The sequence below is a fragment of the Antedon bifida genome, chromosome 7 (assembly GCF_963402885.1).
Source record: "Antedon bifida chromosome 7, ecAntBifi1.1, whole genome shotgun sequence".
Lineage (NCBI taxonomy): Eukaryota > Metazoa > Echinodermata > Crinoidea > Comatulida > Antedonidae > Antedon > Antedon bifida.
Genome location: NC_136232.1, coordinates 24,924,357 through 24,938,232, shown reverse-complemented (window position 1 = coordinate 24,938,232; position 13,876 = coordinate 24,924,357). Strand labels below are relative to the sequence as shown.

General features: G+C 32.2%; 1 protein-coding gene across 3 annotated transcripts in view; it reads left to right on the top strand.

Moving 5' to 3' along the window:
• Window positions 1–9,618, top strand: part of LOC144848764 (transcription factor SOX-5-like) — a 63,052-nt gene extending 53,434 nt beyond the window's left edge. For all 3 annotated transcript variants that reach the window (XM_078705676.1, XM_078705675.1, XM_078705677.1), the window contains 3 exons: window positions 3,127–3,205; window positions 3,772–3,933; window positions 4,363–9,618. In XM_078705676.1, coding sequence (XP_078561802.1) covers window positions 3,127–3,205; window positions 3,772–3,933; window positions 4,363–4,799 — 678 coding nt within the window. In that variant the 3' untranslated portion in view covers window positions 4,800–9,618. The remainder of the gene's footprint in view (window positions 1–3,126; window positions 3,206–3,771; window positions 3,934–4,362) is intronic.
• The last annotated feature ends 4,258 nt before the right edge of the window (window positions 9,619–13,876 follow it).

Sequence of the window (13,876 nt, the reverse complement as noted above, 5' to 3'; positions counted from 1 at the left end):
GAGGCGACCCCCATTCATAGCATCGAGCCAGTTGTCACATGTGTTAGTAAGTGCTGTAGTGGTAGAGAAGTGTTTCCTAAAGCCTGATTGGTTATCTGAGAGAATGTTCTGTGCTGTAAGATAGTCATAGAGTTGGATATGAGCAGCGCGTTCAATGATTTTAGAAAGGATCGGTAAAACGGATATAGGTCGATAATTGTTGAGTTCGTCCTTGGCCCCACTTTTATATATGGGAACAACTTTGGCGATTTTTAGGTCATTTGGAAAAATACCAGATGAAAGTGAAAGATTACAGATAAATGTCACAGAAGGCGCAATAACAGGGGCTGCCAACTTGAGCAATTTGATAGGGTAACAATTTACTCCAAGCGACGTTCCACAGTCCAATCGACTAAGCTGCTCCAGGACAGACTCACAAGATACCCTCTGAAAATCAAATTGAGAATCAAATAAAGGTAAGTAAGAACATGGATCAACATTATTAGCTGCAAGTGCATTGTCAAGATGAGTAGCTATATTTACAAAATAATCATTATATGCATTACTAATTTCATTTTCATTACAAGAAGCATGACCATTGATCCTAACAGAAGATGGCAACCAGTTAGACTTTGATGAGATCAAATGTTTCATTCCTTTCCACATCTTGCTGGTGTCATTCGCAGATTCAATTAAAAAGTTCCTATAATAATTAACTTTTGACTTTCTACACATTTTATTAATCTGATTTCTTAATTTTTTAATTTGTAACCATAGTTCAGCTTGACCGTTTGGTTTTGCCTTTGACTTTAATCTATCACGTTCGTGCATCAGAATCAATATGTCATCACGACCTTTTAACCACAAGGGCAAACTTTTTTTAAAACGTTTCGTTTTTTCTGGAGCATGGACATTAATTACTCCACCAAGGAAATTGTGAAGAACTTTTAAACAGACGTTCACGTCATCAAGTTGAGGAATTATGTTCCAAGGTAGTTTTTTCAGGTCATTAATGAAGTTATCCTCATTGAAATTTCGGAAGTCTCTGAAGGTCCGCTGATCATGTACATTCTTGGGGGGTTTGGTACGTATTGATGTAAAAATAAAGTCATGATCACTTATGTCTGACGACAACGTTGCATTGTTGTCGTGTAATTCCTTGTTGGTTGTGAGTATAACATCAATTAACGTTTGAGAGTCTCTGGTCGTACGCGTTGCATTCGGGATAATCTGTGTCAGATTGAATAAGTCCATGATATGCATGAGACTGTTTCTATTCGTGTGTGGTTTCAGCATGTCCACATTAAGATCGCCTAGCATGATAAAATCCTTGGAATCACAATAGTCTTCCAGGAAACTCTCAAGATGAGTAAAATATATCGCAGGCGAGTTTGGGGGTCTGTAGACAACTGATGCCCGTATTACGACTGAAGCCACATGAATTTCTACAAGAAGGGATTCGATACTAGCATGTTTAGGATCCACGATTAACTGGGTAAAAGACAATGAGCTGGCAATAAACATTGCAGTGACTAGCTCAGAAACTTGTGTATTGAAAAACATTAAAACCATACTAAATTACTGCAGTAAAAAATGCACTTTCTGCAGTAACTGCAGTAGAATAACTATGACATGATCCTTTATGAAACTTAGATATTACCAATAAGTAAACTTTGTTGAGATGTGTTCGTGATATTCTGCTAAATTAAGTAGCAGTAGATCTTGTAAGATCAACATATGGATTGGGGGAGATGACAATGGATTTTGTTCGATAGATGAAGGATTTTTTATAAAACTATTGGAGGATTTTAATGGAAATTAATCAGACAAAAATGACAAGATTCAACATGGATTTGACATCGTTGTTAATGTACATTTGTTTTAAAAAAGTGTAATCATTTTGTAGGTCGTTTATTAAATACATATCAACATATCTGTAGCCGAGTCAAGGTCAAATTGTGTTGTAATTTTTCCTATTTTGAAATAGAATAAAACAAAAACAGCATTATAGATATTGACAAAAATAAGCCAATGATCTGTACATAATCATAAAATGGATTCAATATAATGTTATGATTATTATTAATTATTAACAGAATTAAATATGTATTTATTGAGTGTATATCAAGCTTTGTTTTGCGAGAAAATGCATTATATAATCGTCCTATTTCTATGCTTGTCGATTAGAAGGTTACCCGATTAATAGCAGGTTTAATTGCCTCAATAGCGTAGGCCGATACGAACATGTTTTCAACGCAAAACTATTCTGTGTATATATATCCTATTGATGATTGTGTGTTTCGGTATAAAAGCTATGATGTCGTTCAGCACGTTGTGTCTCATCTTGCTTTGCGCCGATCGCAGTGACATTGTGTCGCCAGTTTTTTATAGGATCTTCCTATTCTTTGGTTTTCTTTTGTCGGTTTGTCTGTGCTGACGGCCCACACTTACTAACATATCCTTCCTTGTTTGGCAAGTGTCTACTCTATCTTTAGTTTCGTTAATAAGAACAAGATTTGGTTTAAAACAACAGTTTTTTGTGTCTAAGTCTGATAATGAGTCAAAATGTTTAAAAAGAAATGATATAAATAAATGTTTAAAAAGACTATTTGTTTTACATTATTTTTAAATTTTTATATTACTGTTTTATTTTAGAAGAAATTTTTTTTATTATTTACCAACTCAAATTTGAACATTGAAAATAAATAAATACTGACTCCTTTGGGATTTATTTTCCCAAGAAACAAACAAGGGAAAATATGTTTATTGTTTATTTATTTTATTTTTTATAAGCTCATTATAGAGGGTGACCCTAAATAGGGTATGTTGACAATCAAGGGGCCCTTATATAAATATATAAAACAAACAAAGAACTATACAAAAATATACTATGAACTATATTATTGTAGCAATTTTAAATATTGATTGTTATTATTATTATTATTACAATGTTTTAACAGTAAAGCAACACCTCTATTAAGGGGACACTTTTCTGTAACCCAACTGCTGTATAAGAATAAGATCAATGAATAATCAATAATATTCATAAGTATTTTAAATTCTTTTATCATATTTATTTCAGTATAAATTGAAGTATAATAATGTAAATTGGATTAATTTGATAAATAAATGTCTTTATTGTTTTAGGATGAAAGTAATAGTAGTATTGTTATTGACCTTACCGAAGAAGACGAGCGGCCAAAGGTCGACATACAAGTAGACCCATGTAAGTTATTATTTGTTTTTTATATTTTAAAAAAATTTATATTTTCATTGAGTTTTTTTTTAGTAAAGCTCTGTCTACACTATCAAACTTTATGTGACAGAAAATGTGATGTGCCCATATATGGATATGGTGATGTCATATCACTACCATATTTGGGCATATCACTACCATATTTAGGCATATCACACTAGTTTAATAGTGTAGACAGATCTTTATATTAAATATTAGGTCCATATAATTTAAAATCTCGCTAATCAGTAAAAAGCTACAATATAAATTATCAAATTAAAAAAAAAAAAAATTATTAATTACAGATTTGCTGCTATTAATTACTAAGTCATCTTTTTTAATATGAGAAATTTAATATAAAAGATATTTTGAAATAAGATGGAAATTATTAATAGAGTATTAATTATTCAATTAAAGAATTAAATGGCATAATAAATTTAATAATTAATATGATATAAATGACAAAAAATGTAGAATTGTTGAACAAGCTGTGTGTCCATATTTGGACATCTTATTGTAGGACAACAAACCTAATCAAATGTGGTTGTATATTTCAGCAACAATTGCCAGGATGTATCGAGATACTCGTAAAAACGACCCAAACAAGCCTCACATCAAACGGCCCATGAATGCATTTATGGTATGGGCGAAGGAGGAACGACGCAAAATACTAGCCAGGCATCCAGACATGCATAACTCAAACATCAGTAAAATACTTGGTACGTTCTTATGGTGTCATGTGACACTGTTGTTGATTCGCTTGCTACATTTGCAGTATTTGATTGTGATGATGATAACAATTACTGATTGATTAATTAATACGATGATTGATAATTAAATGCCCTACTAATTAATTATACATCAATAAATTGGTAACATTACATTTTATTTTGATATTGCAAAATAAGTACCAAAACTGGACACAACGGTTACGGTTTTCAGCGAGTCCAGTTTTGAAAGAGTTGTTTGTTTAATTAACTAATTAAAATTGACTGTAGAACGTAAAAAAATCTATTTATCTGTTCAAGAATCCATTCATTAATTTGTTTCATTGGTATTTTTTATTGACTTAGATTGCTTTTACCAATTAGTTTAATTATTGATATTTTTTTATGAACGTAAAACTGAAGATAATTTGTTTTTTATAGGTACAAAATGGAAAAACATGTCTAACACAGAAAAACAACCGTATTATGAAGAGCAAGCAAGACTAAGCAAGGCGCATCTAGAGAAATACCCCGACTACAAATATAAACCACGCCCCAAACGGACGTGCATTATCGACGGAAAGAAATTAAAAATTGGTGAGTACAAAGCAATGATGCGAGCCAAACGTCACGAAGTCCGGCACGTGTTCTACACGCGTGACGGCGAGAGGATGATCAGATTCCCGGCAACTACGGCAGCGGCAAATCAGGGTCTAGCCGGCTTGGAGAGTCCGTACTCACTGCATCCACCAACGATGGTCGATCATATTGATCGTCATCACGAGTTACTCGAACGACATCAAGAAATGGTGGATCGACAACGAGAGATGATGGAGTCGCGTGAAATGATGGAACCGCAAGAAATGGAAATGCAGTAAATCTGTGGACATATGCAGTTGAAATCTAATTACAAGTACTGGGTATACGCAAGTAGTCAACAGTAGCAGGTTTTAACCACATTTTATAAAAGCTAGAGAATATTAATTAATAATTAATTAAAAATTTAGAGCATTGTTAGATAAAAGGCAAACATTTAAATAAGTTCTATTACTAAATGTATTATATACAGTTTTAGCATTATGGTTAAAATTTTAACATTTATAAATTAAAAATGAAAATCACATAATCCAAGCCTGGCAATTTTAAAAAATCTCCTTTTGTTTTATATTAATTTGATTTTTAATATCATATGATCTTCTTTGGTCATGTGGCAATACTATTGATGCTATTTTTGATTCAGTGTTTTAGAGTTTAGCAATATGCAAGTATTCTTTCAAAATATGAGTGCCATGCCTGAGATAAAAAATGTAAAAGGTTCAAGTCTGTGAAATAATCCAAGTGTTTACAATGCTACCATGTTTGTATGATGTATTATCCAATTAACAGTCCAAAGTTTGAATACACGTCTTAAATACCACTACTAAATCTCCTTATATCTGTCTGTCGAAATTTATAAATAAAAATCTCCGCAAATTTGCAATGTTTTCCGTAAATTCTAACCTAAATATATCAAAGTAAATTACTAAAAATGGTCATTTTCAGAAACTATTGCCTTGCTTTTAATATAGTGATAACAACTTGTATTAAAATAAATCTAGTGAAACTGGTATTTAGTGAACATGTACGACATTGGATTGTCAAATCAGTTTGTCCTCCGCCATCTTAACGATCCCATTTATTAAACAAGTATTGTGTAATGAGGTACAACCATTCTAACTTTTTATATAAATGATGATTTAAAAGTGACAATGTTATGTAATTATAAGCAGATGTGACATGGGTTGTGACATTGTCTTTTGAATATTTTAACCAAAACGTGATAACGCTATAGGCTCAAGGTTCTTCGTTTATCGCACAATTTACTTTAATAATATTATGTAGACTCGTAACCAGTCTGACGAACATGTCGCAAAGGTAGGCATTATTATATGCGAAGTGTTTTGAGTTAGACTGCTATGATTATGAAAATGATCATAGTTATGCAAATTATCTTGGTTATGCAAATGATCCTGGTTATGTAAATTACCAAGATTATGCAAATTACCTTGATTATTATGCAAATGATTATGGTTGTGAGTCGTTAATCTGATAGCAGTCTTATCAATTGTAGATGATTTGAAAGGAGATATTGAAAGACATGGCCTATGACATCTAGAAATGACCTATGACATCTATACATGACCTATGACATGTAGATGCATCAGGTCCAACAAAATAAATTACAAACTTATTACATTTTTTGTTTGTTTTATACGTAACTTTTAATTATATATTAATTCCAATGAATTTTAATTTTTGACTAATTTGATAGAAAACATATAACTGATATTTTTTGCTAATTTTAGGATTTATTAATAGGTACATATTACATTTTTTAGACAAGCATTTTATTTTCTATAATTTGCTATTTTATTCAGTTAAATTTGTATATTAATTTTAAAAACTAACATATATAATTTACTTATATACGATAATGATTATATTCGAATTGGGATTTATCTCAACATGTATAGAAGATTAAAGTATGTTTCGCCTTAGAATTACAACTATAGCATTTTTATACTGTTGCCAGATCGGCATATTTAAAGTCTTAGTTGAGAGTGAGTATATGTCCCGGTATGTAACAATTAGCGATGATTTAGGTATGTATCAACATGTTATTAATAATTTAGTCATACTTTAATTATATTTCATTTATTTTTATAGAAAATTTTGGCTACTAAGTGTTGGTAAACCCAAATTCTCTGGGTAACCAATCAGATGGTGTTTTAATCATGACACTAAGATCTGTGATAATGATCTTAATGATTAGTAATTTAGATAATGATTACTGATAATGACTCCCATCATTTTAATCTTGTAAAAACTATCAGACATGATAACAGTATAATTATATAAAAAAAATCTTATTCTATCTTGTATATATTTATAATATATTATTATATACGGTCAACTCTATGATAACTGGACACGAAAACTGGACACTCTTGCTCACCAACAACATCCAGTCTAAAAATAAATCTGGGTTTTTACGAATCAGAACAAATTTTGATTGAAAGAAAATTCTAGCATTTATAAGAGATGATGTCCTGTTTTCGGAGAACTGACTTTACATAATAATATAATTGTAAATATAAACATTTATTAATTTGTGTACATTTACCTGTATAAGATACACATTTTGGGTTGTTTTTTTGTTGTAAAAAGTATAATTTTCTACCTCTAAAATTTAAGATGAACTACAATCTGCTGCTCTCTTGACAAAAGTCTGATTTAAAACAAGATGCTATTGTTAATTGAGTTCATTTAATTGTTTAATTTAATTTGAATAAGTGAATTAATGTAAATTATAACTGATTATACTGCGTAGGTATTGCAGTACGACGATAGCAACAGAATGATTACAAAATTAAATATCATTGGTGATGTATACAAACTAGCTATATCATTAAAACGGATAAATATTTTCTAATAATGAGAATGATGTACAGAAAGGGTAAAATTTGTGGATTAAATTAATTCAAACTATGATTTTATTTTACAAACAGACTTCAAAAGATTTGTTTGAGTTTAAAAGGAATTTTTCATGTATCATTATGTTGCTTAATTTAATCACTTTGCATGCTAACTGAAGCCTCTGAGAGGTTTAACTTTTAAGTTTGTTTAAATAGATACAAATCAACTGATTTGTAATAATAACAATTGAATTAATCTTATAGTCTTATCTACTCTAGCTTGTACACGTGTGTGTTGTAACAATTTACAAAACATGTTTGTGATTTCTGTGTCTAGTAAAAAATGTTGAACCGAGGAAATTGGCGAAACTGAACGGTATGAGAAAATATATATGTAATATATTTGGTATTATAAGATGAAAAATATATTGATGGATGATTGAAATCAGTTTCGCAAAATGTATATGAAGGATGTATCTTAAGAAAGTGTCAATGTTTAGGAAAGATTTTCAACTTTGTCGTTGTTTTGTGTATTGTGAAATCTTTAAAAAAAATGCTGTAAAACATGTGTGTTATAATAATATAAACTCATTGATTCAAATCTTTAATAAATATTCTAGCTTAAGACAATTATTGTTATTTGAAAGAAGAAAAAAAAACAGTTTGCGGGATTTAATCTTTTTTATATTTAATAGGATATGCATAATACCTAATAGGTTTAATACTAGAAATTGCCTATAATGTTAACCTTATAGTTGCTCTGTACACCAGAATTGAATGCAAAGATTAACATCTTTTTAGTGTTGGACTTAACCATGGTATTAGTGGTACTGGTAAAACTACCTGATAAGGAATTTACTAGTGTATGCCTCAAAGTAATTGTTGTAAGATTACGATTGTACCCATTTAACCATGGTTGTTAGTGTAACACCATGGTTGTTAGTGTAACACAATGGTTGTTAGTGTAACACCATGGTTATATATGTAACACCACGGCTGTACCTTTAGCACCATTGATAGTACCCATAATGTCATGGCTGTACCCTAACACCATGGTTGTGTATATAAAACCAGATTGGAACAATAACACCATCAATTGTACCTATAGTACCATGGTTGTATTATGTAACACCATGGTTGTACTTTTAACACCATTGATTGTACCCATAATGTCAATGGTTGTTTATGTAAAAAAACATTGTTGTATTCTTCACACCATGATGGTTACACCTGTAACACCTGGCTATACCTATAACACTATGGTTGCACATGTAACACCATGGTTGTACCATTAAACCACAGTTATACACCATGATTGTAGCTTTTCAAGACTAAAGTATGGACGATTCTAGCAAGCTGTGTTTATCTTATATAATGTCATTCTATGCACACGCTAGCATTAACGAATCTCTCAATCCTAGCCTTCTGTACTATAATATACTACATTAAAAAAAAAGCAAAAATAACCTTTGTATGTAAGTGGCTATACAACTCATTCCTAATAATATTATAATCATGTTTTTAAACTCTAAAATGGGAGAAATTTAAAGTTATATATTCTCTAGTGATAATGTAGACCATGTGTTGGTGCAAGGATTTCAACTATTATTATATTATTTCTTTTTATATATAAAATCTCAGTATTGTATTTTTTACCTGTTTCGTCATCACGTGACGATCCACCTGTATTCATATGTAAATATACAAAACGTATATAGTCTATAGTATGTATATAATTATATATACATGTATGTATTAGGAATAGATATTATATGATTATATAACATACATTTATATAATTATATAGTATATATTATACATATTATATTAATTTTTCTATTTGTTAATTCTCCCAATTTAGCAATTATATTCTTTCTGTTATTATATGAGCCTTGACAGTCGATATTAGAAAATGTTGACTAACTAGTTTGTAACTAGAAGTTACTGGACGGGTATTTATGCAAATTAGGGTGCGTACTATATTTAAGTTGATCGTTGGGTTCTGTTTCGGAGACAGACTTGTCATTTAAAGCATGTGTGTGCGCGTGTGTGTGTAATATAGTGGTAACAAAAAAAGTATAATATAATTGCTGCTGATCAGCCTCCATATAGACAGCGCCCTCAATCTGCATACAGCAATGTCGTCTTCATTATATCTTGTACATATACATGTATATCATATCCCGTAGTTTACTGTGTATAGTTGTGTAAAATAAATGTATTATTATGGAGTTTATTTCAATTATTGTTTTTGTTTATTAATCTTTTTTCATATCACAAAATACTTTTACGTTTGACGTAAGACGGTTGAGTAGAGAACCGCGACGTTTGGACGTACTTTTACGTTTGACGGTTGAGTAGAGAGAACCGCGACGTTTGGACATACTTTTAGGTTTGACGTAAGACGGTTGAGTAGAGAACCGCGACGTTTGGACATACTTTTAGGTTTGACGTAAGACGGTTGAGTAGAAAACCGCGACCTTTCGACATACTTTTACGTTTGACGTAAGACGGTTGAGTAGAGAACCGCGACGTTTGGACATACTTTTACGTTTGCCGTAAGATGGTTGAATAGAGAACCGCGACCTTTCGACATAATTTTACGTTTGACGTAAGACGGTTGAGTAGAGAACCGCGACGTTTGGACATACTTTTACGTTTGACGTAAGACGGTTGAGTAGAGAACCGTGACGTTTGGACATACTTTTACGTTTTGACGTAAGACGGTTGAGTATAGAACCGTGACGTTTGGAAATACGTTTACGTTTGCCGTAAGATGGTTGACTAGAGAACCGCGACCTTTCGACATACTTTTACGTTTGACGTAAGACGGTTGAGTAGAGAACCGCGACGTTTGGACATACTTTTACGTTTGACGTAAGACGGTTGAGTAGAGAACCGCGACGTTTAGACATACTTTTACGTTTGACGTAAGACGGTTGAGTAGAGAACCGTGACGTTTGGAAATACGTTTACGTTTGCCGTAAGATGGTTGAATAGAGAACCGCGACGTTTTGACATACTTTTACGTTTGACGTAAGACGGTTGAATAGAGAACCGCAACGTTTGGATATACTTTTACGTTTGACGTAAGACGGTTGAGTAGAGAGAACCGCGCGACGTCATCTGGACATTCTTTTATTGTTCTGCTATTTACATAAACTAAAAACAAACGGTTTATCAGTATTGTTTTTCTTTCACGCAACCTCAAAGACGTTCAATGCAGCACTTTAGTCTTACCAATTTAATTAACTGTATATGAGGTACTTCACATGAGGTATAGGCCTAAGAAGGAAGATAGGCATATACATTTCGTTTAGGCACGATATCAATCAGTTTCGTTTTGCTGAAAAGTTGTAAGTAATGTTGCCTTCTTATTTCAAAGGGCCTAGCAAAGTAGATCATGGGGCGTCATGATACGCCCATCGCCGCCCAAAGCAGGAAACACAAACAGTAGGACAGTTCAAAATCAGACAACAAATTATAGCACTACAGCCAATTTTTCAAATTTGTTTCTGCTGTTTTAAATTGTTGATTCCTTTTTTTGGCGACAAATGGTGAAATTGAGACGGAAATGCGTTTCGTAATGAAACCCACAGTTTTAAGTGACGCTTTATTTTTTTGTAACAACAACACGTGTAGGATGTGAATACACGTATACCACACATTTCTAATATTAAATTGCGGATGGTTTACCTTGAACCGAATGTCTGCGTGTTTACATGTAACTCTTGCGTGACGTCCAGTCTCGTTGTGTTACACGTTCCAAATACGCAATAGTATCTAGTTCCTTTATAGCGTTAAACGCTAAACAATTTTAAGATACGAAAAGGTAACGACCATACTAAAGGCCCATTTACACTAGGATGATAACGATCGACGATAAATAGATAAATATACATAACGAATAATAATAATAGATAATTGTCTTTCTATAAACTGGGTTTATTTATCTTTTCACAATAGGCCTAGATTAATTTTTTTTAAACGGTATTTTTCATTAATGAGATAAATGAGACAATCAATAACTGATATGTAACAGTTATTTTAGATTACTGCTATTTATGAAACTTAAAGATGCATTGTCACCCAAAAACATGAAAAATGAAGATTAATTAAATCAGACTTTGAATAGGTTATTTTGTAGTTTTAATAAAGTTAATCCCTTCCGTTAAAAAAAAGCGAAAACAAAAATGCTTTCTCATATAAAATGACAAAATAAACGGTTAAATTTAACCAAATACCAATTGGCTGGGAGCCAATTTGATTAATTTTTGCTTTAAATTAAGTTTTTTAAAGTAAATATATATTTTTTTCGATCCAATTTTTGGTAAAAGTAAATAACTATTATGTAACATTAAAATGACATATTTAACAAAAAAATTACAAAAAAATATATTTTTCAGTGGACAATATATCTTTAAGCATTCTCAATATTGTATTTTTTTTTAACATCGTCACATCCTTATAAAAATTGTAAAGAGATCTTTAAAATACGTTTTTGACACGTCGCGTGTCAGTGCCTTCGTGATGACACGTTGTCATGTTATCTGATCCATGTTCTCACCTAATTCAACATTTTATTGATTTAGGCTTCAGTTTTGAATTCGTTTTGTAAAAATAACTTTAAAAAACGAACATGGCTTCATTTTTATGTAATATAGAGACATGTATTAAGATCGTGTCAGATTCAGTGCGCAAACTGACACTAAGTAGTAGGCCTATTTACACGTTTTGCCAAAGTCAGGGCCATACATCAATATTAATATACGGACGGGTACTGTTGTATTTAATAAAAAATACAAATATCATGCATCTTCGTATCTCGCATTAGCAGCACGCTTATATTATCATTTGGATCATCAGTAATAATTTAAGGGCCCTGCAAAAGCTTGGGTTCCGACTTGGACGCAACAAAGGACGTAAAGCGTGGTTCCCACTAGAGCGCAACGTAAAGACGTAGAGGCAACGCAAGCGAGTTGACCAATGACAAGCGACAGTTCGAATAATCCATAACTTACGTTGCGTTATCGTTACGTCCTTGCGTTGCGTCCTAGTGGGCACCAAGTAAGCGCAACGCAAGTAATTTGACCATACGAAGGAACATCTGAGCTGTCGATTATGATTGGACAAGCTCATTTGCGCTGCGCGTACGCATGCCCTTGCGTTGCGTCTAAAGTGAAGACCAGACAGCAGATTAACTGCAAAACCCCGCGTTATGTATACACGCCTACACTGGGGTACTTTCTGCGGATAGTGACTAGTGTGGGCGTGGCCTTTAAGAGATTAACATAATTTTAATTGCGCGCGTGTATGAACGCGCTAAATATTATTATTTTTTTCTAGATTAGTATAGTTATTTAGATTTTTATATTATCCCAGAGGTATCATAATTTATAAATATGGAATTATATAAGACTTAAAGTTATTAAGTAAGTAATGTTATGTTCAGTCTTAACATGTGTGTTCTTAATTTATGTGCGTGCGTGTCTTGTACGCTCTGACGTCATCATTTAACCATTATTGTGTTCTAATTCCATAATTCATATTAAAATAATGTTTAACTAAATGAGATTGAGAGCCGATGTTATACTCCCTTTGCTTATTGGCAAAACTAAAAACAAACACGTTTTATGAATTAAGAAACCTGATCGAAGTTAAACAAGGCTGCTAGAGTTAGTGACTTTCCGATCCAGTCTATATGACAGCAGACTACTGCATAGTTTCTCGTTCTCAATTCCTCTTAAATTCAATCATTTTTAATTAAAGTTGAAAGATAGACTTATTTCAACTAAACAGAAGCTAGTCTGCCGTATACAATTGTGAATAATTGTCGCTTTTCATTCGCAGAAATTCCTTTCACTTTCGTACTCTAGGATCTGATGAATACCAGTGCGTGTTTTTAATGTAGGCCCGTGTCTATGCAGTCCTAGAAATCGCAGAATCTCCTTCGAAAGCGAAATTTATTTTTTGAATTATTACTAACGAATGAAAAAAAAAATACACAGTAGTGGGGTAATTCTGTACCGTGGCACCGAACAATTATTAAGTTTACATCCCTCTAAAGACATTTAACTCGTTCTTCACTCCAACTTTATTCAATCTGTCGTTGGCCCAAGTTCCTATCAGTAAACCCAGCTGTATTTTTAAGCCGTAGTCATTCGCAACGCATTTTTTTGTTGATAGTCTGCTGCGATTGGCTAGCAGACGATAGAAAGTGGTCACGTGCTTGGTTCAAGGTTAGATCAACTTGTGAATGGACAATCCATTGGGACACGCGCGCGTTCCGGGATACTTATTATAATATTACTTATTTAAATATTATAGTATAAATCACGATTCTAATTATATCGAAATGCAAATACCGCAGTAATGTGAATACCGCAATAATAAAAATGGATCAATTGAAACTTTTTTTTTCTGTAAGAAATTTTAACAAATGAATTTTAAAGATAACTATCAGAAAGTTAGACCAGCCTGACGCCCATTTTAATCGGCTA